We start from the raw sequence: 25,033 nt of genomic DNA on the forward strand, positions 1-25,033 counted from the left end.
AAAACTTGATGAAAACCTACCTACCTTTGTCTCTATATGGCGTACTGGCAATGAATGGATGAATGAATGAATGAATGAATGACAGTCTGTTACATGTATTTACAAACTGCTTGTGAAAGTCAAGTAGGGAATGTCCCAACATTGACTGACAATGAAAACTGAATTATGTTAAGTCTTTGGTGTATTGCGTATCATGGTTTGATGGTAATCAGTTTTTCATTCGTGACGTGATATTAAGCGCCCCTTTCACTTGCTATGTAGCCATATACATGTCTTATGATATCTCATGACATCTGCCTTTTCTACCTCTTCCCATTTCCGGCACATCGTGGACAAAAAAAAACCCTTCAATATTTCCCATGGCTCGAACAAACGTATAGAAAAAAAAAAGAAAAAAGCAAACGAAAATAAGCAAAAGCAGGGGTTTTCTTCCAAAATGTGAGGCTTGATTTTTTTTTTCGGTTTATCTGAGTAAAAGGGTAATGGAGATGGAGAAGGACTTCTAAGAGACAACCGTATGATTCTCGTTTCTCGTCCAGTTGAAGCTTAAAAGACTCTATGCGAGAAACAAGCTGCTTACCAATGGCTGCCAGCGCCAGAGATAGTACACTGCATGTTTCTGTTTGGAGGAGAGGACATGGCGCTCTCCTCCTCCATCACTACCTTTGGTGTGATTGATCATATCGTCTCCACTGCTACCTTGCGGCTTCAGGGTTCCAGAGACCTTTGCTTGTTTGCACGATCCGGTTAGCTAGGTTGCCTGGCTGTAGCAACGCAGGCACGTCGGAGCTGGGCGTTGTGTTGCCCATGACGACATCATCAGCCTGTCTGTGAGCGCTGGTGTCGACGTCGTTGCCCTGACTGGAGCCCATAGATATGGCGCTGTCGTCCTTGCGAGCACCGCTGATGGGAGGAGCAGCAGCGTTGGGACCTCCACGAGCGCGAGCAGGCTCTTGGGAACGGGCGCCGTCCATCATCAGATTCTGCGCCTCACGGAGCTTGTTGATGGCGCGAACGGTGTCGATGGCAGCGTGAAGCGTGCGCCGAGCGTTGAAGTTCTTCTTAATCGTCGGCAACAAGTTCTCGCCAGCGCCATCTGAGGGCGCGAGGCCGGCGACGAAGGGGTGCTGGAGGGCTTCGTGGGCAGTGATGCGCTTGTCCTGGTCGATGGTGAGGCAGCGGCGGATGAAGTCCTTGGCATACGACGAGACGCCGCGCCAATACTCGACTGGAGTGAAGCTGTAGTCGGCGTTGAGGATGGCCTGCATCTCTTCAAAGTCGGAGTCACGGTCGAACGGGGTGTAACCGCAGAGGAGGAAGTAGGTGATGACGCCAATGGCCCACAGGTCGACGGGCTTACCATGGCCCGTCTTCTTAAAAATCTCGGGAGCCATGTAGCCGGGAGTGCCGCAGGTGGTGGTCAAGACATGGAACTGCTCCTCGTCCATGATGCGGGAGAGGCCAAAGTCGGCGATGAGCAAGTCCGCATTGTCCTCGGGCGTGCGGAAGAGTAGATTCTCGGGTTTCAAGTCGCGGTGAACGATGCCGTGGTCGTGGAGGTATGCGACGGCGGACAGCGTTGCGCGGATGAGATCGGCCGCATCGGATTCATAGTATGAGCCCTTGCGGCAGATGCGATCAAACAGTTCGCCTCCGAGAGCCAGGTCCGTAACAAGGTAGAGGTTGTTCATTGTCTCGAAGTAGTCGACCAGCGTCAGGATGTTCTGATGCCCCATGGACACCTTTTTGAGGACGGCGATTTCATTGCGGACCTGTTCCCTCCCCCCATCTAATCAGCACGTATTCTTGCATTATTGCAAATAGAAGAAGCGAAAAGGCGCCAAGGGTTGCCAAGTTGATGGAGGTGATGTAGTAAGAGGGCTTGCGTACCATGTGCTCTCGCCCCGCCATGAGTCGCTTGTTGATAACTTTGGCCGCATAGTAGCGCCCGGTATCAATATGGACGCATTCCTTGACGACGGAGTACGAGCCCGCTCCCAGCGTCTTTCCGACTTTGTATCTGCAGGGTTGAACCTGAGGTTGCTGCTGAGGCTGCTGGCGGCTCATCGTGGTCGGAGTCGCGATGCCGGAGAGGAGAGGGCTTGGAAGAAGAAAGGCGGAGGTGCTCCGGGCGGGAAAGGCGGCAGCGGGCAGCTACGAGCAGGAGGATAGCGGTAGATTAAGGGCGACACTTCTTTTGACGTGTTAGAAGCGAGTTTCGGGAGAAGATGGATTCTTGCGACCTTGGACCAAGAAAAAGGATCTGGGGGCGGGATTGATTAGTTGTGACGGCCAAGGGGAGTTTAAGGCGGTCTTCAACGCCAGGTGGGGGAGGGGCCTAGGGGGAGCCTAGAATGCATGGTCCAACTCGGCAGCCTATCAAGCAGCGATTTCAAAGCTGATGACCTGAGCAGAGGTTGCCAGTATGACTGAGGCTGATTAAACGAGGCGGGCAAATCAGGGAAGACATGAGAAAGAAAAAACCACTTACAGTCTAGCCCAGGGATTTTAACAAACGGATCACAAACATTAGTACCTGCACGTAATTCGCCGTCCACGGCATAGTTTTTTTTACACGCGGAAGTTTGTCATGTAAGTAATACAGAGGTATGTATTCATTCTGAAAGATGTGCCACGTTTGGGGATGGCAGCTGCCAAGAGATAAACCCCTATGGACTAAATCGAGGTGGCAATAAGTGGCAGAGATGCGGTTTATTTTTAGCTACCAACTCTAAAGATGATCCAGAATACGAAGCTTGAGTTGAGATGACTGTGCCAAATAAAGCATGTGAGAGAGCACTTGGCTATGTACAATGCGACAATGGAGAATGAGAAATCAGCCATTTTGGTACCCACGATTTCTTTTTTGGGATACAGCTGAAATCCAATAACTGCTATTATATCTATGGTTTTATAGTAACTACGAGTATATTCATATTTTTATAGTAACTGGAACTATAGTTATATAGTTAAATTCGGGTGCTGGCTGAACAAGCGCTCCCTTCTAAAAGCACTACTCTTAATGAGCGTGCTAATTGAGTGCCCAGGTGCTTATACTATTCCGAAGGCCCCCTTCGTGACTGCTTTTTGGCGCTGTTGAATTTTTTGTCCTGAACTCGTGTCTCGTGAAATCGCTTTTCACTGTTTTTACTTTAGTTTTCCCATTTTTTCATCACTCGATCACGGGGGTGCGCGCATACATTTCCTGGTGCTTCTTCTTCTTCTCAGAACTTGTCTCGGCAGGTGTCAATTCGCGATAGATGCCCATGACCTCGTCTATGAGCTTGCGTTTGTTCTCATCAAGGTTGGCAGATTTGGACCGATGAGTTTGCGCCGAAAATGTGAGAGAGTCATTGCCAGCAGTGTAGTACTTGGAAGACCGCACTGCGGAATGAAGATATTTGGGGAGAACAGCGAGCAAGTCTTTCACGGGATATACAGTGACTGCCTTGGTTTCAGTTCTTCAACCGGCCTCACAGTTAGTTCTTACGGCCCCATTCAAGCACCAAAGAGGGGGAGGCCTTGGACCATTTCATACTTATTGACGTGCTGCCCTCCAGGCCCACTAGACCTGGCATATGTGGTATTGCCCTTGGGCAACCGAGAGGCGTCAAATGAATTGTACCACACTCGTGCCTCGGCCAAGGCGTCCTGGTCTAGTTGAGCATCATACGCCTCGTAGCGTTTGAATCTGACCGGCTGAGATAAGGACAGCGACAGCCTCGGCTGCCGAGACGCGATCGCTGGTAGCACCGTTTTCTTTGGCAGATGCCACAGTAACATCGTGAAGCCGGTTAAGGTGTCTCGCATCCCATGGCAAAAGACGCTTGATCGTGGTCTTGCCTATGTATCTACTCGTACAGTAAAGCTGCAGCTCCCCTCGCTCACAGGTGATGACTGGAAGCCAGCGCTACCTTCCTTAGTCTTATCCCTCGTATGTATGTATCAGTTGAAAATGATGCAGTAATAAAGTAATAGATAAGAAGCTGGGTCCCTTCATTCCAATCAGACGGACGGGAATAAACCCAGCTGGTTGCCTTGCCGAGTTTTCGCTCGCGCCCCGCATTGCCTTGTACCAAGTGCTGGTCCAAAGAGGACTAGCCGCATGGCAGAATTTGAGGCGGCTTCTGCCATAAGCCTCCCGGCTGCTCTGCTTCCTCTTCTCCAACCAACTCCCGTCAAGTCAACCCTCGAAATCTCTTCAACGTAGCCTCACCACGTCTTGGCGCGTCCTGTCACGGATCGCAGCCTGTCTCTGTTTCCCATCCCTTCGCACCGAGGCCGTTTCCCCGAATTCCGTACTCGAAGCCGCCTCTCGTAGCCCGGCCAGTGTTTCGTGTCGCAAGCAACAATCGTCCTCCTGCTATTGCCTGCAGCTTCAAAGAATCCTTGCGCGCCCGCCGCACAATCAGCCCCACATCGAACCATCGTCGACAAGCAGGTTATAATAATCCCTCTCTCAACCGCCGGCAAAAGGTACTCCATAATAGCCTCTCTGCACGGATGCAACTGCCCAGCCTCTCCCCCTTAGACCTTTATTAGCCAGCGCAAGTCCAGCTTCATGCCAGAGCCTGAGCCCGAAGCAGCTCTGCGGGCTACAGCCAATCTCTCTCCTGTCTCTCCCTCGCCTGTCCACACGGCCGCGCCTCTCGTGGTGCCAGCACTCCAGCACACGGTCGATACCATCGACGCCATGGTTGCTGCTGCTGCCTCGCTTCCTAATGGGACGGCCGACGCCCCCGTCGTCGACCCTTCCCTCGCGCCTTCTGGTGAAACCGACGATGTCGTAGATGATGACAGCTTCAGCGATGCCTACGGCGAGGAGACGGAAGACGTGGTCGTAGAGCCTCCGCGGCAGGAGCTCGTCGACAACAACGACGACTACGCCAAGACGTTTGATTCTCCTATCGGTCCCGAGGAAGGGGAAGACCAAGATGTATCATCAGAACCACGAGAATCCAACGAGAATTCATCATCATTTTTATCCGATCATTTGACTAGTCGCCCATCAGACGTCTCTCATATCGCTGCTGATTCATCCGCATCTGTCCCAGCTGCTCAGAACCCATCTCTCTCTACCGCCCAGCCCGATGCTGGTCCTAAGCCCGCCGTGCTGCAAGTTAGCGATGCGCACGCCTCTTCCATCCCGTTTGTGGCTCAACCCACGCCCTCCGGAGCTGGCCCTGCCCGGCAAGACCCCGAGAACTCTTCATCTCTTGACATCCAACAGCTCGTGGCTGACCTCACTGCCCATCCCGCTGAATCTAGCTCCGGGAACCCTGACCCAACGGCTGAAGTCCCGGTGGCCTCTAACCCCTTTCCTTCAACTGCTACCTCAACCGCCACCACTATCCCTACTGCTTTGCCATCATCTTCCTCTCTCCCACCGCGCCCTCCATTGCCGCAGGTCGTCCCCCAATCGTATGCTTCTCAGCACCATCCTCCCGGAACCAATTCCAATGTCCCAGGAGGCGTTGGGGTGTCGCCCACGCCGGGACAGTCCTCCACTTTTGCAATTGCTGGTGCCCCTGGAACCTCAACTGAAGCTTTGGGGAACCTCCCACCCCCTCCTGCCACAGCCATGAATCCTTCGGCTGCTGCAGCATCCATAAACCCTGCTCCATATCCTTCCAACCCATCCGGATATCCTGCTGATCGAGCCCAAGATGCCGACTATCAGCGCCAGTGGGACCAGTTCATGGCCGATGAGCGACAATACATGTCGGAGGCCAAATGGGATCGTTTCCCTGAGGGGTCGCGTATTTTCATCGGTTAGTGACTCCGCCTTGAGTTCATGTTACCACTCTCCAAGATATACACGCGTACATGTGCTAATGTGACTCTTTTTTGGTAGGAAATCTTTCCAGCGACAAGGTTTCCAAGCGTGATGTATTTGATATATTTCACAGATATGGCAGGCTGGCCCAGATTTCTCTCAAGTCAGCTTATGGATTCGTACAATATCACACCGTCGAGGAAGGACGTAGTGCTCTAGAAAACCTCCAGGGCATGGAAGTGAAGGGGCGCCGCATCCGTAAGTCATTATCTAGTTCTCTATCGATCTAGGCCTCCTTTTTTTTCCCCCTTCACTAATTAGCTTGTTGCTAACCCTGATCCAGATTTGGAAATCTCTCGGCTCCAAGATAAATCTAAAAAAGAGAGGAACCGTAGTCCTGAGCGGGCCCGCGGACGTGATGGTGGCCGTAGAGGAGAAAAGTATCGTGATGATAATCGATCAACGCGCAATCAGTCGCCTCGTCGTAATGAGTACTATGGCAGAACCGATAGAGCCGACCGGACTGACAGGGCCGAGAGCTACGGCCGGGACCGAGGATACTATGACTCGGGCAGAGGTCGTGGCCGCTCCCGATCTCCTAGCGGATATGCCAGGAACGAAAAAGATTCCTACCGCAGGAGGACACCCAGCCCCTACAACAGATCGCGGCATGAGGCAGAGCTCGACCTGCCGCGTCGATATGGTGCAGACGTCCCGGATGTCCAAATCATTATGCAGCCAGACGTCAATCGAGACTTTGGCACCTGGGTCGAGGGTGCCTTCAAGGCGAAGGGTCTGAGAACCAATGTCATGTATCTCCACCCGCGGTTTCCGAAGGACCAAGTCATCCAAAGACAAGCGGCCGAGGGCGTGCACGGGGTTGTAGACCTGGACCTCCGCGCTCAAGGTATGGCTAGAATTCCCGTCCACTCATTCGACCGGTCCGGCGGCATCCACAATGTCCGTTTCGAGCAATATGTCGACCTGGAGCCAAGCACAGCGGCAGAAGTCATCCTGCGAGCCAAAGCTTCTGGCGCGGCAAACTATGGCCAACCCTACGGAGGCGCCAGTGGATATCCCACGCAGTATGGCGCACAAGCCCCGCAACCTCCTCACGTAGCTGCGTACCCTGGTATGCAGCAGCCCGGCTCGTATCCACCACAACCTGCACCATCTGCTGCCGACCTCGCGAGTCTCATCGGCCAAGTGGACAACAATACGCTGCAACGGCTCTTGTCCACCATTCAGGCAGGGTCTGCGGGAGTAGTGCCTGGCGGACTCGCACATGGCGGCGCGAAACCGGCTGCACCAGCCGCTAATGCGCCTGTTGATATCCAGGCAATCCTGGGGTCTCTCAATGGAGGAGCGGCACCGCAGCAACACCATCCTCAGATGCAATACGGCGCGCCATACGGTGGCCAGCCGTCCGTCGGAGTTGCGCAACAAGCAGCAGGCACCGGCGACGCGGCGGCTCAGGTACAGAATATCATGGCCCAGCTGGCTCGTTATCGGCAGTGATGCAGCTTATGATTTTCTTTGATTTCGTTTCTAATAACTTGCTTTTGCTGCCGCCTCCTTCCGCTTACCTTCCGGAAGCTGGGGCTACATGAATGATTCTTGACGATGGTGCATTTCAGATTCTGATACCACATGGAGGCTTGGCATGATTGCTTTTTTTAAACTTGATATGACGGCATTGTGGAGTTTGGCAAGTACGTCCGAAGAGGATAGATAGACACCGCTGGAGAATGGGCTAAGGCATGCCTCATTGGATTTGCTAGCACTTTCATCTATCGATTTGGTCCTGCGGTTTACAGGACCAAAGAACGAGCCCTGCAGAGGGCAATGACCAACTTGTAAAGGGGTATGAAGCCTAGAATAAAACATTTTTGAAACCTTCAGGTTTTGTGACTTCGTAATGAATGTTGAAACAACAATAGTAGCCATTTATACCCCTGTGTGTATCTAATGATCGGGTATCCATCTATATACATGATTCGTCTCTCGTCAAATCATCACCATCCGAAGCTCTCATTGTGCCACCATACCTCACGGCCTTTGAGAACCCATGGCCCTATCCGTTGTCGTACCTCTCTCGACATTTCTTCCGGGCCACAGACCAGAACGGCAACCTTTTCCTCTACGCCGTGGCGGAACATGTCGTCCACAATCTTTTGAAAGTTGGGGCGCCTGCTGTTATTCCCCGCGGCAGAGCGATGTGAGTGAGACCCTCGCCCCATGTTCTGGAGCTCGATGGATGCATCGCGGCTTCTGCCATTTGCGTCAGTGGAGATGCCCATGTTCTCTGTGAGATAGAGATGGACATTATCGTCGTCAAGTAGGGGTTTGTCGGAGCCGTTGTCAGTCATAGCCCAGGTGGCATCGGCGGCGGAACGGATTGCCCAGACGAACTGGGTGTGGGCGGACGGGAGTTCGCGTTGGAGGGCGTGATAGAGCGGGAGAGCGAAGGTTGCGCCCACGCCGCCGGCAACGAGGAGGATGCGGGAGGCGCCCCAGGTAAGGAGATGCTGGAAGTGCTTGCCAATGGCCCCGTGTGGCCCTTCGATGGCGAGGGTGATCTTATTGTTGTCGTCTAGGGAGGAGGGGGAAGAGGTCGGGTCAGCGAACTGGGAGAGTATGTTGGTCATGGGGCCTGTTCGCTTTCTGGCGACCAGGGTGATGCTCTGGCTGTCCTGGTTGGCGGAGGCAACGGTGAAGGGGTTGAAGAGGAGGTCAAAGGTGAAGGATTTGGATGCTGGGTGTTTGCTAGTCCGGCCTTCGGGAGGAATACTGAGGTAGATGTGAGAGCCCGGTCGAGAGCGGAATTGTTCAATCTTTTCCGCGGGCATAGGAGCGGAGATTTTGATGAGGTTAGTTCCAGGGACAGTCTCAAACGTCGAAGCCGTGTGAGTAATGGTGAATCTGCGATAGGCGATGTCCGCGAGGAACACAATGACGCTCCCGGCGACGTATACACGAGCGGAATGGGCGTGGAAGAAGAGCAGCACCGGGGCAAGCAGTGCAACGCCCAGGTGCGTGATGAAGAATAGGCGGTACGAGTACTGCCTTGCGCGGACCAGGGCGGTGGCGAAGAGGCCGTCGAAACTAAGGGCGGCGAGGACGCCGCAGAAGACGACGGGGGCGAAGAAGCGTTTGAGCCAGATGCCGGAGAGGATGAAGAAGACGTTGTAGAAGACGATGTGGGTCATGATGAGGGCATAGATGATGCGGCCAAGGGTGCGGTGGTAGCGGTTAACGTACTCGTGGGAAGAGTTGAAGGCGTAGGCGTAGGGGTTGAGAGCTTTGAGGGCGAGGAGGTATTGGATGGGGAGTTGGGAGACGGCGATGGTGCCGAAGCGTTTGGTGAGATGGAGGTAGTCTATGTTTGAGTTAGTTGTGATATATGGCGATATTGGAATGAAAGAAATTTGAGGCGAGCATCACAAGAGCTCATCATGAGATCTCACATGAGATTTACACGAAGATTCTCAGCAGGAGAAGAAGCATCACCCGAAGCGACACAAACAAGACTCACCTTCTCCAGTCCCCAAAACGCACAAAACTAGTAACCAACTCGTCCAAAGAAGCCCCAACACCCACTCATCTCTCTGCCCCCAGCTCACGCCTCCCAAAACAACATCGTCTCCCAGCCACCACATCAACGCCCTCCATCTCGCGGCCAAGGCGCCAAAGCCACTGCTGCGCTGGGCCTTGACAGTGGGCGACCCGGGAATATAAGAATACCGGCCACGATCACCACCATCTCGGCCAAGACGTAGAAGTGGCCTGGCGGCACGAAGCACGAGGCGGACGAGGATTGCGATTATCGCCGGGGCGAGAGCTGAGAAGAGCGCGATATGGGCATAGTGGTCGATTGTATGGCGGCGGACCAGGACGTCTTCCTTTGAGAGGGTTAGGAAGTGGTACGGCCAGCTCATAATTTTATTTATTTATTATTTTTATGCTTTTTTTTAGAATTTTTCGGGTGAGATTGGATGGGCTGGAGATGACGACTAATACGGAGGATACTGTTATCTTGATGCTATCCTGATCGGCTATGGCGCTTGCGTGGAGGATGCGCCACGGAGGGAAGAGGGAATGTGGCTGTTTGGGGGGACTCTAGCCACAGTTGAACATGCATATTTGCATGTGCAATTCTTGGTCCATCAGTCATCAAGGTGCTCCGTACGTAGGATGACTTGCAGTATGTCTGGTGGTTTGATACTCTATTTGGACGAAAATTCTCATTTCCTAGATGATTTTTAGTATCTTTTCCATCCATTGATTCACTCTAGGCTTGGATTCGTATCCGTACCCCATGGAATCCTTTGCCATGGCATCCGTCTCAGGATGCAAGCCAAGCTCGTGTGCGGCATCCATGAAGCTTACTCAGATACGATAGGCACCTTGTACGTAGCATATCTAAGGAACCTGGTAAGCAAGCATTCGGTGATTTGCTCGAATCCTTTTGATGTCCTTGTCACTACTTCCGCATCTGGCGGTAAGCAGTCTGACGGCATAAGGTAGGACGAAACATCTGGTAGTATCTGAGCCATTAATGCCCTCTTCAGGGCTTGCCCCCTTGTTGGCGTAATCGGCAGCAGCTTGTGCCAGTAGCAGGCAAAAAACAGCGACAAATGACTCTTAGTTGAGTTTGCTACAACTCGCGACACATGGGAATGACACCAGCTTTAGGTGGCGCTACTCGCTATTGTGCTCAAAAGTTGCACCACGCCAGGCCAAACCCAGTGCTCGGCGGGTGAATATATGGCTGATCTTCGTGCCTCTTTCAGGGTCTTTAGGCATTCTGCCTGCTGGCTGCCCCGCTAGGATGCGCACAGGGATCTTGATTCACACCGCCCTGCCCCACTGATACTCCCCGCTATCCGATCTCGCCCGTCTGGCATTTCTCTTGTAGCTTTTTTTTTCGGGCATTTCTGAAAGTGCTTCTTCCTGGGCGCCACGGAAAAATTTAGTCGGCGCATTTTTCCCTCTTGTCATCTTTTTCTTCTTTTCTTCACCATCTTCCATATCTTTGGCCTTTTCCTCCTCCTTCTTCCCTCCAAAGGCACTCTTCCCTTGGTCAATTGCCCTCTTCACTTTCATCCACTTCGACTCATCCCACAATCGACATCCACCATGTCTACCTACGCCCTGTCTACGTCTCACAAGGAGGTTCGTCTGCCATATTTTGCCCATTGGGCTTGCTTGCCTGGTTTTATGAGGCCAATGTACTGACTATATCCTGCTTTGTAGATGCTTGAGAAGTCTCTTCTCGAGTCTGACCCTGAGGTCGCTGCCATCATGGTAAGTTGTAACGATTTGCCCCTCCATCCCCTCAGAGGATCGCCTTGTCCCCTCATCCAGCATCTCTCTGTGACTCAGTCGACTAATAGAGCTTGTAGAAAGATGAGGTCCAGCGTCAGCGCGAGTCCATTGTTCTCATTGCCTCCGAGAACATCACCTCTCGTGCCGTCTTCGATGCCCTGGGTTCTCCCATGTCCAACAAGTACTCTGAGGGCTACCCCGGCGCTCGTTACTATGGTGGCAACCAGCACATTGACCAGATCGAGCTGCTGTGCCAGCGTCGTGCCCTCGAGGCTTTCCACCTCGACTCTGAGAAGTGGGGTGTCAACGTCCAGTGCCTTAGTGGCAGCCCTGCCAACCTGCAGGTCTACCAGGCTATCATGCCTCCCCACGGCCGTCTCATGGGTCTCGACCTCCCCCACGGTGGCCACTTGAGCCACGGTTACCAGACTCCCCAGCGAAAGTAAGCTACAGAACGAGCAATTGCCAGCCTACAAGAAAGCCTTTTGACTAACGGCGCCCTGCAGGATCTCCGCTGTCTCTACCTACTTCGAGACCATGCCCTACCGTGTCAACCTCGAGACTGGCATCATCGACTATGACCAGCTTGCGCAGAACGCCATCCTGTACCGCCCCAAGGTGCTTGTTGCCGGTACTTCCGCCTACTGCCGTCTGATCGACTACGAGCGCATGCGCAAGATTGCCGACTCTGTCGGTGCCTACCTCGTTGTCGACATGGCTCACATCTCCGGTCTTATCGCCGCTGAGGCCATCCCCTCTCCCTTCCTGTGGGCTGACATTGTCACCACCACCACCCACAAGTCCCTCCGTGGCCCTCGTGGTGCCATGATCTTCTTCCGCAAGGGTGTCCGCTCCGTCGACGCCAAGACCGGCAAGGAGACCCTCTACAACCTGGAGGACCCCATCAACTTCTCTGTCTTCCCTGGTCACCAGGGTGGCCCCCACAACCACACCATCACTGCCTTGGCTGTTGCCCTCAAGCAGGCTCAGACCCCCGAGTTCAAGGCTTACCAGGAGAAGGTTGTCTCCAACGCCAAGACTCTCGAGGTCAAGTTCAAGGAGCTCGGCCACAAGCTTGTTGCTGATGGAACTGACAGCCACATGGTCCTCCTCGACCTTCGTCAGTTCAGCCTCGACGGTGCCCGTGTTGAGGCCGTTCTCGAGCAGATCAACATTGCTTGCAACAAGAACGCCATCCCCGGAGACAAGAGCGCCTTGACCCCTTGCGGTATCCGCATTGGTACTCCTGCCATGACCAGCCGTGGCTTCGGAGAGAAGGACTTTGAGCGTGTTGCCCAATACATTGACCAGGCCATCAAGATCTGCGTCGAGACTCAGGCTTCCCTGCCCAAGGCCGCCAACAAGCTCAAGGACTTCAAGGCCGAGGTTGCCTCTGGCAAGATCGCCAAGATCAACGATCTCCAGAAGGAGATTGCCTCTTGGGCTAGCAGCTTCCCTCTTCCCGTTGAGGGCTGGCGCCTGGATGCCGGCATCTAAGTGCAAGATGCGGCAGAAAGCAAAAACAATTTCCTTTATATAATTTCTTTTCCAAAAAATCATATACCAAAATAATTGAAAAAGTGGAGAATCAAAAAAGATCAAGTCCACCAAGGGAGGCATTTAACATGGGATGGGACAAAAGCCAAAAAGAATGGCGAAAAGGTTCAACAACTTTGCAATTTTAGTTTATTTCATGAGGGCTGGCGCATGCGATTGTTTCCATTTCAACCGGAAGTGAGGGGAGTTTTATGACTGGGAATATCTTGGGGGGATTGAGGGGCATACGAACCTTTTTGGTCATTGATATCAAAGGTATTCAACGTCGGTATGGGTATGTCCTGTCCTGCTTCAACAAGTAGGCAAGCTTAGTAAGAGAACAATATTATTCTCCGAACCAATATATGTGTGCCCAGTGATGCTTTGTCTAAGATTTTTCACTCCATGTGTTTTTACCAGTAGATGAACGATATCACGTATTCACTTCTCACCTGTACCATTGTCCACAAGTGAAACATGTTCCCATTCAAACAAGCTCATTAAAGGCTGTGTATTGCCTATCACCTAGCATTCTTATCTCGTTTTTCCCACGCCCACCACCCAACCGCATTCACCCGTTTGTCCTCGCATTCACATTCAAACCATCCATTCGTCCACGCCTTCAACCGAAGAATCAGACATGGTACGACGCATAAAACCGAACATCGAGAAGAACACAATGTTAAAAAGGAAGAAATAGAAAGCAATCAAACAAATCAATTGACCGAGGCCCTTCATCTAAGCCGCCAAGATCAACAACCATGGCCACGCAGCCGAAATCTCATGATAGAATTTGATAATCTAGAAACCGGGTACCAGAAAGGACAGTTTAACCACGAACCGACAAGCAAGAAAGAAAATAAAAAGGGGTGAAATAAAAAAGAGTTTGGAGAAGGAAATAAGAAGAAGAGTATAACCCCCAGGGGGGAAGGGAAACAATCTTTGCCGCCTCAGATCAATAGCATAAAATCATCCACACGTCTCTCCTCTGGTCTTATTTTTGGGAGGGGATTTGTTTCCTCGTGGCCATGGCAGATGGCCGCCTCTTTTTGGTTGGAGCGCAGTGCACAAACTGAAAATGTAGCGAATCTTTTTTTTTGTTCTTTGGGTAAGAGATTCAATTCGAATTCGGGTTCATCTTTTCGTCTTTTCTTCAAATAAACCGCCAAATTGCTCGCAATATTCGTCATAGCTCTCCGTTTCGTTGAGAGCCAGGGCTTATTTTTCCATAATCATATCCTATAAACGCCGCACAAAGATTCAAGGCCGGCCAATTCGGAGGGAGAGACATGTCGAGAGCTGAAGGGGGGAATAGAACGAAGAAAGAAGAGGCCGGTCCGAACCCTGCCCCCCAGGTCCGAGAAGGGGTATAGCAGGGGGCAAGGATAGAAGTCATTAGAAGTCGAGAAGCATTAAAGCATCAGATATACATTTAGTAATGAAAAGACTTGGCTGGCCAGAATGCCGACGGATGCAGGCATAGTGGCCGATATAGATATTTTTGTGGTGCACCAAACTACCCATAAGGTGCATCGTATATGTACAGTATTGATGGGAGAAGAGCAGAGAGAGCAGACGTTCTGAGTTGCCGAAGCTGAATAGTAGGTTACTATTGAGAGTTATTACTGAGCAATGCTCTCTGGGCTCATCATGCCAGTAGTGTCGTCCTTATCAGTTTGGCTCATACCACCCTGGCTCTGCATACTGTCCGTCCGCTCCATGCTAGGTGCAAGTGCCAACAGCGCAGGGTTGGGAACAGCACCGTTCGGTAGAGGTGTAGTCATTTTCTTTGCAGCCGCTGCATTTGCTGCTCCCCCCTTCTGAGGGGATGCATTCAATCGAGCTTCAGCCGCAGCGGCTTCCAGCTTCTTCTTCTTCTTAGCGAGTGCCAACTGTTCCTTGGGTGGGCGTTTCTGCGCGGAAATGATCTTGCCGCTGGCACCAAGACGAGGACGCGGTTTGCGCTGTTTAGTCGGTAGATCTTCATCCTCAACCAGTGGTGTGTCGCCATTAGCGTGAAGCTTGGCCAGGAAGAAGTTCTTGACCAAGCCAACTTGGTGCTGGATGTTCTCCTTGGTGACAGGCTCAGAGATGAGAAGCGGCTCGAATATCTCACTGCTTGACCCGCCAGAATTTTGTGTTTGCATCTGGTACTGGTTGCGCACTCTACTCTGCAGCAGGTGGAATGGCACGGAAACAAAGTCGAGACCCATTTCCTTGTCCAATCCGAGAGCCCGGAAGCCAAAGAAATCTTCTCCAAGATCCTCGGCAAAATCTCCACTGGTAAACTGATCACTGCCGTCGTTGAAAGCGCCAGCTCCATCTTCACCTGCTTCGGCCGAAAGAGCAGGACGGAGAAGGTCAGCCAGATGGGACTTCATCCTATCGTGCAAAGCACCCAGCCTGCTACCCAATCTATCGACGTCGTCTTTGACATAGTTCTCCAAAGTGGCAACATCGTGGCCGTTCTCTTCCAGTGTATGAAGGATCACCTCCTCTGGTGTAAAGCGTGGCTGTAGCGTCATCTCGCCTCCAACCTGGACTGATTTCTTTTCAGCCTCTCGGTAGATGTTGAACGTTCTGATTAGCTTTTGAAAATAGTCGGCTGCGATGCCCGTAAAGGTATCTATGGCGGATGGCTGCAGCTCCTCAAAGCCAGTGGTATAGAGAATTTTCGCAATGGAACGCTTTAGAGTATTCTGGCACGTCTCGGCTGCCATCACTGGGCCATCGTCTGCGATAAAATGCGGCTCAATATCTAGCTCCCTGAACGGTTCCGAATTTGACTTTGGAAATTGGTTCGTATAAACCTTTGAGAAAGTGTAAGCTTGTAATCACCCATGAGAAGAAAATCTACGAGTGGAGCTCTTCTTACCTGGGATTGTACCTGCATCTGCTTGATGACAGAAATCTTCATAGCCAGTTTTCTTGTTTCCTGTATCTGATGGATGTTTTCGTCCATTTTCTTGGTCAATTTACTTTGTGGTGCAACAAACGAGCCGGGCGAAACGAGTCGAAGAAACTCCTCATGCTGGTTGATAACTTGGCCGTCGCCATCTTCGACCCATTGCAGCTTTGAGGGGATATCTGGGATATTACTCAGGGGGGTATAATAGTCAGGGATTACTTGTTCCTTTTCCTCTTCGATGCCCTCAGCCAATGTCTCGGGTGCTTTGCTTCCAGCGGCTTTGGCAGTAGTTGCGGAAGTATCAAACTCAGTGCTGTTGGTCAGCTCTGCCTCTTTTTGGCGAGCCAGGAATCTTCGCATGCCTGCCTTGCTTCTGAGTAAGGCTGGAGCGTCCACGCTAAGCTTGTTGTCTTTGAACAGCAAAAACCGCTCCTTGGCTGTCAGAGCTCGGTCTTTCTTTGTACTTTGCTTCCATATCTTATACTCCTCATCTTCATAAGCCTGCTCGGCAGCTTGGCCAAAGGCTTGGTTCAGGCTCATTCCATTGATGCTAGGACCGTCAATGTCCATTACATCAGCGTTGCTTGTAATTCCAGACGGGCCATTGGCCGCACCAGGCGTGATGGAACCGCCAATCGGAGGCGTGGCAAACCCATTGCTTCCGTCCATTTCTGATCCTTCACGACCAAGCTTTCCCAACAATCCGTTTACTTGCAAGATTGGCTTCTGGTCAACAACAGGAGTATCCTCTTTGGGATCGTTAGGAGCTTTCCTGGACTTGTTGGCTCCCTTGGTACCAGTGGCCTTGCGACCACGAGAAGACATGATGGGCTCATCATCAGAGTCCTCGCCGCCGTCATCTTCGCCGCCATTTTGCTTCCTTCGTTCTTCAGCTTCAACTTCGGCACGCGATCGGATGGCGAGATCGGGAATAAGAGGTATCAATTTCTCGGCTTCTTTCCGCATACCATTTGCCATTCGGCGGAGCGGGTGGTTCATGTCTTGGTTATACTTGAGGCAGTTGTCCCAAATAAGGTTAAGATCAACCACAAATTCGGTTTTGGATTTGTAGGTCAACGATTTCAACTTTTTGGTCATCGTGCCCAGATCCATGGGGTTTTTGATAACTATGGGCAAAGTTAGTAAGGCTACACGCTCGAGGGCGAAATGTGGAATCTGCCCATACAATTATAATAATCAGGAGCGTCTCTCTTGTTGACACGAGTGAGAAACGGCGTTGAGTACTCCGTGTGGGCTTTCAGCTCTGTCAACACCTTTTCTAGAGCTTCGTACAGCTCTTCTTGGTTGACATTTTCTTCGCTTGCCCATTTGCTGCGGTTTTTCCGCACTTCGTTCATCAAGAGCCTAAGCTCGGCATCAGAAGCCTTTACCTGATCTCTCTTCATGTCTATCCTTGCAATAAGATGTTTGAGGGTGAGACTTGACGCGCCAAGATTCGCGCTGCTGAGAGAGCCTTGATTCGCAACTTGTGATCCAGTCGCACCTGCGCTTTGATTATTCTCCATTTCAGCCTGGAGTTGCTTCTCGGAATCTTCTAGCTGCTGCTGCTCAAGCATTGCTGTTCGGTCGTTCTCTAGTGTATATATAATCGTGTGGAAGCTTCGCCGCGCGGCGGCTTCTGTTGCCATCCTCACATCTTCCAGTTGCTTGATGGCATCATCTTCAGGCTTCCCCTTGGTCTGCGATCCATCCTGGGACCTCGCTTTATCTGCTATTCTGCTAGGAGAAGTGACCGACTGAACCGGAGAACTGCCGGATTTGGACGGCGATAACAACGAGTTCGAAGCAGCTGCCGCACCCTGAGGCTTGGGAGCGGCAGACGGTACATCTTCGTCTTCCTCGTCTTCGTCATCGTCGTCATAATCATCTTCGTCTATTGTACGCTTCGCCTTCTTTAGTGGCGGTTCTTTTATGGGTTCGTGGTCGGTGGTTGGAGGGAGGGTAACGGCAGGGGTGGGGGGGTAGCGTCGTAGAGCCTCGATCGCGTTCAAATTATAGGATCCATCGTCCGCAAAGAGCAGGGCGATCTTTTCTTCTGATTTTTGAAACAAGTCTGCGAAATGGGCGCGTCGCCTCTCGTCTTCGATATCAAGGGTTGCCTCAGGCATCAACACCAGCGAAGTGTCGACTGGGGTCGCGATACGCGCCAACCCATCGTCAACAATCTGCAAACTCCTGCTGCTGTTGGAATGATGCAATCCTGGCGGCGGCCAGGCTGCCTGACCATTAGGAAGAGTCATATTGGGCCCCGAGCGATGAAAGCGACAGCAGGGCCCCTTTCGCCATGCGCCAACAAATGCGCTCGCGTGCGGCCGGACCGGGAGCGAATGAGGACCTCAAGACAACATGGGCCAAAGGAGAAGCATCGATATAGATGGCAGCCAGAAAATCGCGACGAACGGAGATGACTTGGCCGAGTTTCGATGGATCGCGATCGCCTGGTTTGTCTGCGGATCGAGAGGTGAGGTTGAGGATTTGGGAGGCTTGTACGTATGGGGAACCCTTCCCCAAAGCGGAGACTTTGCACTGGGTCGCTGTTCGGCGGCAGCTGGGCCCGGTGGTACCAGCACGCTATGGGGCGCTTTACCGGACTCTTGGAGCAGGGCGACGCAAGAGGTTATGCTGCATGAAAATATCGATAAGGCTTGCTTTGCTTTGACAGGCTCTATGCATGCCGCTGCAATGATTGCTTGCTGGTTATTGGGGGCATGGGTCTACGTCGTGCGTGTACATTTCACGGATAGAGGCATGAGCATTACGAAGTACTTCGACCCGTACTGTGCCAGTGTAGTGTTTTTCTTGCCTTAGTCAGGCTCTGTAGTAAGGGACAACCTAGAACCTTTTTTTTCCCCCAGCCAAGTTCACTTACACGTGAGACCACACGTGATAATTAGCTCACTTGCTTGAGCACATCGACCAGGCAGGCTTACAGAGCACAGTGACCACACAGCCGAAAAAACAAGAAGGAGAAAGCAAAGGATATTGCTAGATTTGCGTTGAATATTCTCTTTGTGTACTTGAATAGAAAACAATTTATTAGCGCTGCTGTATATAAGTTTGTACCCAAGAGTGAACCGTGCCAGCTCAGACATTCCATTTCTTAGTCGCCCAGGTAAGCACCACCTGAGGTCGGTACGTATTCGGCTGCGCCACAGCTTCTCCAGCTCAAGACAAGCTTCCTCGCAACTCCACGCCAATTGCATGCAGATACGCTGCCTTGTATCTAGTCATTTGGTCTAGGGAGCTTTGCTGCTCTCCAGGCCGTCATACTACTCAGACCTCTGTCACATTTGGAGCCGTTCCCTCGGCTCCCCGAATCTAGCCATGCGGATAAGACTGCCTTTTGCAGGTGCGTACGTCATAAGCCCAGACCGCATCACCAAAAAAATTCAAAAATTCATCCCTTGCATTCTGCGACTAGCACACGCGCTGGCCTTGTTAGCTCGCTGGAAGATGCTAATAGTAGTTTCAAGGTGTTTTCCTGCTTCTTCTGCTCCTGGCGGGCTATGCTGGTCTATCGACTATACAGCTCGGCGCTTATGTCAACGACAAGGTCCTTCACTTCGTAACGTTCTTCCTACTGACGGTCGTATTTTACTGGGTCGTTGATACCAATCGTCGGCGAATCTTACACATGACCCTGGTGGTCTGCACTCTCATACTTGGTGTCGGATCCGAGTTCGTACAGAGTTTCCTCCCCAACGATCGAGATTTCGACATCTACGATATAGTAGCAAACATCGTTGGTAGTTTACTTGGACTTGGCATCTGCGCATTGTATCACAAGCGAATGCTTGAAAGGAAACGACAGCGCAAACACTATGACGCTGTTCCAGGTGAGGACACTGAAGATGTAGAGCTGGGGCAAGGTCAGGAGTCTGGAATCACGGACGCTTCAAGTCGAAGCAGGACTCTTGAAGAAGAAGTCGATAACTGGGATGAAAACGCTGAAGACAACTGGGATGATGACAACGCATCGATTCCCGAAACGCCATCGCCTGCAATCGCCAAAGAAGCAGAGGCAGCCGGTGCTCGGGAAGCTAAGAAGCGAACAGATTAACATGGTTTGGCTTAGTATCTGGAGTTTGGGTCGATCTGTGGGGGGGTTCATATATGTACACAAGTATGATGGCGGGATAGGGCTGTTGGCGTTTCGTGTCGAAAATGTGTCATCCAGACGCAACAGCATGAAATGGGGAGGGTAGACGATGTATATATGCTCATGCCCTTTAGCTATATGTCTCTCCAAGCATGGTGGATAAAACGCCATTCAGCTGCATATTTTTAGCAAGAATAAGATAAAAGTTTGCCTACCACTCGAGTACAGTCTACCCATGAACAGAGCCATGGTAAGAAATCGTTCCTAGGAGATTTTCTTGAAACAAACGCTTATCATGTTCCTCGTTATGCATCAGGGACGACACAGTGATTTATGGCTCACGTGTAAGCTATATATACCACTACAAAGGGAGCTCCAGATGGAAATCCATGGCTAGGCCACCTACAAATTTACCTCCATTCAATTTTTTTTTGTTGATGTAATTTATCATCTTCCGTGAGGCACAATAATGGCTTGAATAGAGCACATCTTGATTCTGGACAAGTAGATGGGCCTTGACTTACCCTGCATTTTCGCTAAAATATTTGTGACATTATTCTTGTAAAGGAACCCCTCCATCTGCCCCTCACCTCACCGAAGGTGAGGTACCCACTATTATTCCTGCGAATTGTCCCATGGCGGCATGACCTCCTGGAGTTGTGTCCAAAATCTCCAACTCTATGCGCTGAGAGACGCACTGCAGCAAAGATGGCGAGCTCAGAAAAACAGCCAGTCGTAAGGCAAGTGGAGCGGCAGTGAAGGGCTGACATTTGATCTGCGAAGGTGCTAACAAAGCTGGGCACAGTGGTAAAGATGAGACTCCGACCAACCCAAGGGGAATTCCCTACGCTCCCTTCGTCGACAAGGTCGAAGACTACGTATCAACCCGGGATGATGTCGAGCCGACACTTCGAAACTTCCAAGAAATGATCTCGTGAGCTGCGACAATTTGGACTGTTGCCATGGCAAAAGGGCTAATGAGCCCGTGGTAGGAAGTATCAGTTCATGGAGCTGAACCTACAACGTCGAATGACGGGGCTGAGGGAGAAGATTCCTGATATCCAGAAGACGTTGGATACCGTGCAGTTCCTCAAGCTGCGAAAGGTTCGACTTTGCAAAGCAATTCCGAGGAAAACAGCTTGCTCATGCCTGAGTTTAGGAGGAGACCGATCCCATTGAGACCACCTTTGAGCTCAACGATACTTTATATGCCAGAGCAAATATCCCACCGACTGAGGAGGTTTATATTTGGCTAGGGGTATGATGAGAGTGCTGGGAAAACTAGGACTATCAAGCTGACCGTCTATAGGCCAATGTCATGCTGTCTTACCCAGTCGATGAGGCAGAGACGCTGTTAACCTCCAAACTCTCAGCGGCTAAAACAAGCCTGTCAAACTGCGAGGAAGACTTGGACTTTCTCCGAGAGCAGATTACTGTGAGTAGCCTCATGGCCTTTGAGAAGCTGGTTTAGTTGGGTTGCTGACAATGAGTTTAGACCATGGAGGTTGCAACTGCGAGGGTTTACAATTGGGAGGTAGTACAAAAGAGAAAAGAGAAATTAGAGGAAGAAGCAGAGAAGAAGAAGCTGAAGGACAGTGATGCGTAATAGACACTTTGGAAAGGTTTCAAATTTCTTTCTGGCTGGCCACGAGGAGCTCTATTCCAACATGTGACTTTTAAATAGGTGCAAAAAAATACTTGGGCGTTTTTTTCTGTCTTGTATGACGCTGTCTAGAGATTATTTGAAATTGGATCATTTTCCAGCGATAAAGTCGATCGCGAGCTACCTCGTGAGGCTTGATGAATGATACCTTAGTACTACGGTAGGACTCTATCCGGACTACCCCATAATAGAAGAGACCCGCTTTTGGGCACGCCCCGATTGTTGCATTTGTATGGCAGGCCGAATTTGAACTTTTGGCAGACTCGCGACAACGCTTTAGCTACTCCCTCCAACCGCCCAATTTTCACGACAGAGTCCTCTTCAACGGACCCTTGCTGGCCGTGTTGGAGATATGAGGAGGAATGCTCAGAAATGCAACACGGGAGTTGGAGCAAAGGCGGCGGGTGCCGCGCCAACTGTTCCATCCATCTTTGGTAGGTGCCCATGAATTTCGACCAAGGGGAGTTTGGCATCTCATATTCGCCGTTTTGCAGATGGTCCATGGATCGCCGTTGCAAACCTATAGCCGCCGAGCTTTCGCATCGCAAACCGCCATTGCTGTTGCGCGCGAGGCTGGAAGGATCTCCAGATTCGACCAAGACGACTGTATTCTTGAAGCGCAATCCGCTCGACACATCCCGCGAGCTACAACATCGACCGGCTTTTACAGACACACACCTCGATCTCCGACACATAATTACGAAAACCATCCAACTAGCCAGTATGAGTTTCTTACGAACAGTTTTTCACAACATGGGCAGCGTGAAGATACCAATGCCGAACCCACCGAAACCAACACACTTCAAAGCTCTCTAGATTCGTCGAAGCCGTCCTCTCCCTCACGCCGCCGTCGCAGAGCTGGACATTCCTCTACGTCTCCTACATCATGGCGTTATAAATCACCTAACTTCCTACTGCAGCGGGTACTGGAAGCCAATGAAGATACCCAGAGTTGGAGGATACAGGCTGCTGCGAGTCGTAGCGCTCGTCTTCCAATAATCCTGCTGCAGATGATCATTCGCAAGACAGCGTCGCAAGAACCCCGCCAGAATGAGCTTCTGGATCTCCTTCCATCTTCTCAAGAATGGGAAAAGGCAATGGACGTCGCACGGCGAAATGGCCATTCGCATACTGACTTGGCTTATTATCTGTATATTCTCGAAGGCAAGACAGATGACGTGCGCTGCGAAAGGTTTCTTGAGCGCGATTCATATAAGCCACCATTTATTTTACACTTTCTCCTCCGGCAATCTTCTAAGTTCACCAGGCTCGAGACTCTCGATCGTCTTATTAGCCATTGTCGCTCTTCATATCTGGATGTGATGAGAGCCGAATCGGATAGAACAAGCGTCCGGACCAAGAGATCAAGGCGGGCACATGGACCGGCGAGTTTCAATTTCGTCATGTCCCTTCTTGCGCACCACTGCATACGGCTTGATGCTAGACACACGGTCAAACTTGGAGAACTAGCTGTTCAATATATTGAGACAATAGCGGAATCATCCCTACCACAAGAAGAAATCTACCAAGCTCAGTGCTTGGTGTTTAACCATGGCCTTCGACTGTTTGGTTCGGACTACCGCAGACACTCGATTCAGAAGTCATCACCAAATTCATTCTTTTGGGAAGCACAGAGAATTCTTCTTGCTGTTTCTTCCAGATTGAAACGGCAACTGCTGGTAGACGTGGAGGGTTTCCGTGCAATTAGAAAAGTATTGGCAGGCATGTCCAAAAACCAAGTCGAAATACACAGTTCGGTTAGACACGCGCCTACATGGCCCCCGTATTTACTACCTGGAGATGGCATGGATGAAGAGATGGATCCCGAAGACAGCTGGAGCCGGTCTGTGAGAGCGGGAGTATTGATGCAAGAGGCTGGGTTCGCAAAAGACGCGCACGATGACGCTGTTGATATCCTACAGGGCATGTTTCCGGATGGTACACCGACCATCCAGCAACGGGTGTCGCTGGCGAGGAGTCGGAAGGTGGGCCTGTGGGAGGCTTCCATCAGAGCTACGCGTAATGCACAAGAAGCTTGGGAGAGGTTTCAGAATCCTCCCGAAGAGGGGCTTGAACTCGGCTTAGCTGAGTATACCGCGATGTTTGAAAAGTTGACGATGAGAGAAGCCGACGAGAACACAAGAGCCCTCCCTGGTGACAGAGCCTTAAATTTCCCTACTCCTCAGGAGGCCAATCTCACCGAATTTGAAAGGGCTCGCATTCGCCCGCCAAGTGTCTCTCAGCTTTACGAGAGGATGCTACTGGATGGTATTCGTCCAAGTGGTAACTGTCTTGCAATCCTGGTGGCCAACACCGAATCAATGGAAATGGCGCGGAAATATCTAAACGATTTCGATGGAACTGGAGCTCTTTATCGTCTGGTATCTCAAGAGATGGATGCCCAAGCTCTGAAGAAGGTGCCCATTAGCCTCATCTCAGCATATATCCAAGTGATGACACGACAAGACGGCAAACGAGCAAGAAAATACATGATACGGGCTATTGAATTGGCGGAGCAGCGATTAGGGCCCAACCAGACACAGTGGTCCAATTTCATCTGGGGAACAATTCTGAAAAACCTATCACAACACCACCACGGGCTGAGGATAGTTGTTTACCAGCAGCTCAAGCTATCTCTCCATGTCATGCAGAAACTTGATGGACCTGATGGTCTTCCACTCCCCGCATTCATACAGTTCAGTAAGACCATACGAAAGATAGCTAAGCGCGAACTCGAACAGCTTTCCACCGAATTGGAATCTGATTCGCCGACGGCTAGAGACCACGCTCTGTGGGCATTGTACGACGAGAAATCTAGGCACAGGGATGCTATGCAATGGGATACTTTCGATAATAGACCGGGAGCGCTTGGCGTGTTTCGCCACTTCCGGTCTTCCGCTTTGCGGATGAATGAGTTGTTTGACAAACTTGCTTCGCATGAAAGAGAAAGCAGGCGACTACTGGGTACAGCGAAAGTGGCACCATTGGATGAGATGATGTGGCGAAGGGACCCAGCTCGAAGCGAGCACGCTTACGAGTATATGATTTCCTTGGCATACTTGGGTGAATTTCAACAGATGGCCAAGCTGCTGAGTTGGTTAATCATGGTGTGGGGGCAGCCTGACGTGGTTCACGCATTGTCGGAGCTGGATGAGCCGCCGCCGTATGCTGATTTTGTAAAGACACTCTGCGCTTTTCGATTCTTGGCCGAACCGATGCTCGAACCAGGGGTGGTGGAGTCTTTACGGGAAGCAATTGGCGCGGCTGGCTTGAACTGGACATGGCCCGACGAGGAGGCTGTGGAGGCGTACGTCCATATGCAAGAAGACGAATCTCTTCATGTTTTGGCGCGCGTGCTGGAGGGGGTGCGCTTCTCATGGACAGAAGATACGAGTAGGGCTACTGAGGTGGAGCGCGGCAGTGAATGGAGAAGCCATGTATAAGCTGGGCCAGGGAATCTACATGCAAGCAATATTTGAAACAGGGAGCATGGTATTGGGGCGTTTGCAAGGAAAAATCGGCTTTGACGACAGTATATGAAGCTAGCACTCTATGATTTGTATATATTCCTGTTTGGAAAGGTGGGAACCGAATCGGGGCCTGTGAATCATCCCGGAGAATAGATGGTAGAATTAACACTACTCACATATGAGGTTAAAGTAGATATCGTATGGTGCCTTGGTGATACATGCAGGAACACAA

General features: G+C 51.2%; 9 protein-coding genes across 9 annotated transcripts; 5 read left to right on the top strand and 4 right to left on the bottom strand.

Moving 5' to 3' along the window:
* Positions 1–135: 135 nt before the first annotated feature.
* On the bottom strand, positions 136–2,450 carry V8C40DRAFT_251151 (kinase-like domain-containing protein). Its single transcript, XM_083217128.1, has 2 exons — positions 1,891–2,450; positions 136–1,772 (listed from the first exon to the last, which is right to left on the bottom strand). Exons 1-2 carry the CDS (start codon positions 2,065–2,067, stop codon positions 696–698), a joined length of 1,254 nt encoding a protein of 417 aa, XP_083070907.1. The 5' UTR covers positions 2,068–2,450; the 3' UTR covers positions 136–695.
* A 293-nt stretch (positions 2,451–2,743) lies between these two features.
* V8C40DRAFT_251153 (uncharacterized protein) lies at positions 2,744–4,011 on the bottom strand. Its single transcript, XM_083217129.1, has 3 exons — positions 3,539–4,011; positions 3,201–3,461; positions 2,744–3,141 (listed from the first exon to the last, which is right to left on the bottom strand). The coding sequence occupies exons 1-3, from the start codon at positions 3,808–3,810 to the stop codon at positions 3,057–3,059; spliced, it is 618 nt and encodes a 205-aa protein (XP_083070908.1). The 5' UTR covers positions 3,811–4,011; the 3' UTR covers positions 2,744–3,056.
* A 375-nt stretch (positions 4,012–4,386) lies between these two features.
* On the top strand, positions 4,387–7,543 carry V8C40DRAFT_59814 (uncharacterized protein). The gene is made up of 3 exons (XM_083223177.1): positions 4,387–5,771; positions 5,855–6,034; positions 6,120–7,543. Exons 1-3 carry the CDS (start codon positions 4,562–4,564, stop codon positions 7,292–7,294), a joined length of 2,565 nt encoding a protein of 854 aa, XP_083070909.1. The 5' UTR covers positions 4,387–4,561; the 3' UTR covers positions 7,295–7,543.
* Positions 7,544–7,649: 106 nt separating this feature from the next.
* Positions 7,650–9,822, bottom strand: V8C40DRAFT_251157 (ferric reductase family protein). Its single transcript, XM_083217130.1, has 2 exons — positions 9,312–9,822; positions 7,650–9,155 (listed from the first exon to the last, which is right to left on the bottom strand). The coding sequence occupies exons 1-2, from the start codon at positions 9,712–9,714 to the stop codon at positions 7,792–7,794; spliced, it is 1,767 nt and encodes a 588-aa protein (XP_083070910.1). The 5' UTR covers positions 9,715–9,822; the 3' UTR covers positions 7,650–7,791.
* Positions 9,823–10,706: 884 nt separating this feature from the next.
* Positions 10,707–13,002, top strand: V8C40DRAFT_251161 (glycine hydroxymethyltransferase SHM2). The gene is made up of 4 exons (XM_083217131.1): positions 10,707–10,951; positions 11,033–11,083; positions 11,182–11,546; positions 11,611–13,002. The coding sequence occupies exons 1-4, from the start codon at positions 10,916–10,918 to the stop codon at positions 12,599–12,601; spliced, it is 1,443 nt and encodes a 480-aa protein (XP_083070911.1). The 5' UTR covers positions 10,707–10,915; the 3' UTR covers positions 12,602–13,002.
* A 1,044-nt stretch (positions 13,003–14,046) lies between these two features.
* Positions 14,047–18,336, bottom strand: V8C40DRAFT_59803 (SAGA histone acetyltransferase complex subunit SPT7). The gene is made up of 3 exons (XM_083223176.1): positions 16,735–18,336; positions 15,516–16,675; positions 14,047–15,450 (listed from the first exon to the last, which is right to left on the bottom strand). Exons 1-3 carry the CDS (start codon positions 17,807–17,809, stop codon positions 14,263–14,265), a joined length of 3,423 nt encoding a protein of 1,140 aa, XP_083070912.1. The 5' UTR covers positions 17,810–18,336; the 3' UTR covers positions 14,047–14,262.
* A 324-nt stretch (positions 18,337–18,660) lies between these two features.
* Positions 18,661–19,880, top strand: V8C40DRAFT_251165 (dolichol-linked oligosaccharide pyrophosphatase LLP1). The gene is made up of 2 exons (XM_083217132.1): positions 18,661–18,918; positions 19,043–19,880. The coding sequence occupies exons 1-2, from the start codon at positions 18,894–18,896 to the stop codon at positions 19,627–19,629; spliced, it is 612 nt and encodes a 203-aa protein (XP_083070913.1). The 5' UTR covers positions 18,661–18,893; the 3' UTR covers positions 19,630–19,880.
* Positions 19,881–20,300: 420 nt separating this feature from the next.
* On the top strand, positions 20,301–21,415 carry V8C40DRAFT_251167 (tubulin-binding prefolding complex subunit PAC10). The gene is made up of 6 exons (XM_083217133.1): positions 20,301–20,408; positions 20,474–20,602; positions 20,661–20,772; positions 20,828–20,926; positions 20,978–21,103; positions 21,164–21,415. The coding sequence occupies exons 1-6, from the start codon at positions 20,377–20,379 to the stop codon at positions 21,272–21,274; spliced, it is 609 nt and encodes a 202-aa protein (XP_083070914.1). The 5' UTR covers positions 20,301–20,376; the 3' UTR covers positions 21,275–21,415.
* A 180-nt stretch (positions 21,416–21,595) lies between these two features.
* On the top strand, positions 21,596–24,995 carry V8C40DRAFT_251170 (uncharacterized protein). The gene is made up of 2 exons (XM_083217134.1): positions 21,596–21,765; positions 21,826–24,995. The coding sequence occupies exons 1-2, from the start codon at positions 21,694–21,696 to the stop codon at positions 24,772–24,774; spliced, it is 3,021 nt and encodes a 1,006-aa protein (XP_083070915.1). The 5' UTR covers positions 21,596–21,693; the 3' UTR covers positions 24,775–24,995.
* Positions 24,996–25,033: the final 38 nt, after the last annotated feature.

This window comes from Trichoderma camerunense, assembly GCF_050948025.1.
Source record: "Trichoderma camerunense strain CBS 138272 chromosome Unknown V8C40scaffold_14, whole genome shotgun sequence".
In the NCBI taxonomy this organism is placed as follows: domain Eukaryota; kingdom Fungi; phylum Ascomycota; class Sordariomycetes; order Hypocreales; family Hypocreaceae; genus Trichoderma; species Trichoderma camerunense.

Coding starts and splice junctions, on each gene's coding strand:
- V8C40DRAFT_251161 (XM_083217131.1), top strand. CDS start 10,916: ATGTCTACCTACGCCCTGTCTACGTCTCACAAGGAG. Junction 10,952..11,032: donor TGTCTACGTCTCACAAGGAG/GTTCGTCTGCCA, acceptor CCTGCTTTGTAG/ATGCTTGAGAAGTCTCTTCT. Junction 11,547..11,610: donor TACCAGACTCCCCAGCGAAA/GTAAGCTACAGA, acceptor GGCGCCCTGCAG/GATCTCCGCTGTCTCTACCT.
- V8C40DRAFT_251167 (XM_083217133.1), top strand. CDS start 20,377: ATGGCGAGCTCAGAAAAACAGCCAGTCGTAAG. Junction 20,409..20,473: donor GAAAAACAGCCAGTCGTAAG/GCAAGTGGAGCG, acceptor AGCTGGGCACAG/TGGTAAAGATGAGACTCCGA. Junction 20,603..20,660: donor AACTTCCAAGAAATGATCTC/GTGAGCTGCGAC, acceptor AGCCCGTGGTAG/GAAGTATCAGTTCATGGAGC.
- V8C40DRAFT_251170 (XM_083217134.1), top strand. CDS start 21,694: ATGCTCAGAAATGCAACACGGGAGTTGGAGCAAAGGCGGCGGGTGCCG. Junction 21,766..21,825: donor AACTGTTCCATCCATCTTTG/GTAGGTGCCCAT, acceptor GCCGTTTTGCAG/ATGGTCCATGGATCGCCGTT.
- V8C40DRAFT_251165 (XM_083217132.1), top strand. CDS start 18,894: ATGCGGATAAGACTGCCTTTTGCAG. Junction 18,919..19,042: donor GATAAGACTGCCTTTTGCAG/GTGCGTACGTCA, acceptor AGTAGTTTCAAG/GTGTTTTCCTGCTTCTTCTG.
- V8C40DRAFT_59814 (XM_083223177.1), top strand. CDS start 4,562: ATGCCAGAGCCTGAGCCCGAAGCAGCTCTGCGGGCTACAGCCAATCTC. Junction 5,772..5,854: donor GGGGTCGCGTATTTTCATCG/GTTAGTGACTCC, acceptor CTTTTTTGGTAG/GAAATCTTTCCAGCGACAAG. Junction 6,035..6,119: donor AGTGAAGGGGCGCCGCATCC/GTAAGTCATTAT, acceptor ACCCTGATCCAG/ATTTGGAAATCTCTCGGCTC.
- V8C40DRAFT_59803 (XM_083223176.1), bottom strand. CDS start 17,809: ATGACTCTTCCTAATGGTCAGGCAGCCTGGCCGCCGCCAGGATTGCAT. Junction 16,676..16,734: donor CGCTCCTGATTATTATAATT/GTATGGGCAGAT, acceptor CTTTGCCCATAG/TTATCAAAAACCCCATGGAT. Junction 15,451..15,515: donor AGATGCAGGTACAATCCCAG/GTAAGAAGAGCT, acceptor ACTTTCTCAAAG/GTTTATACGAACCAATTTCC.
- V8C40DRAFT_251151 (XM_083217128.1), bottom strand. CDS start 2,067: ATGAGCCGCCAGCAGCCTCAGCAGCAACCTCAGGTTCAACCCTGCAGA. Junction 1,773..1,890: donor TGGCGGGGCGAGAGCACATG/GTACGCAAGCCC, acceptor GGGAGGGAACAG/GTCCGCAATGAAATCGCCGT.
- V8C40DRAFT_251157 (XM_083217130.1), bottom strand. CDS start 9,714: ATGAGCTGGCCGTACCACTTCCTAACCCTCTCAAAGGAAGACGTCCTG. Junction 9,156..9,311: donor CGTTTTGGGGACTGGAGAAG/GTGAGTCTTGTT, acceptor ACTCAAACATAG/ACTACCTCCATCTCACCAAA.
- V8C40DRAFT_251153 (XM_083217129.1), bottom strand. CDS start 3,810: ATGCGAGACACCTTAACCGGCTTCACGATGTTACTGTGGCATCTGCCA. Junction 3,462..3,538: donor GGAGGGCAGCACGTCAATAA/GTATGAAATGGT, acceptor GGCCGGTTGAAG/AACTGAAACCAAGGCAGTCA. Junction 3,142..3,200: donor AAGAAGAAGCACCAGGAAAT/GTATGCGCGCAC, acceptor AAGTAAAAACAG/TGAAAAGCGATTTCACGAGA.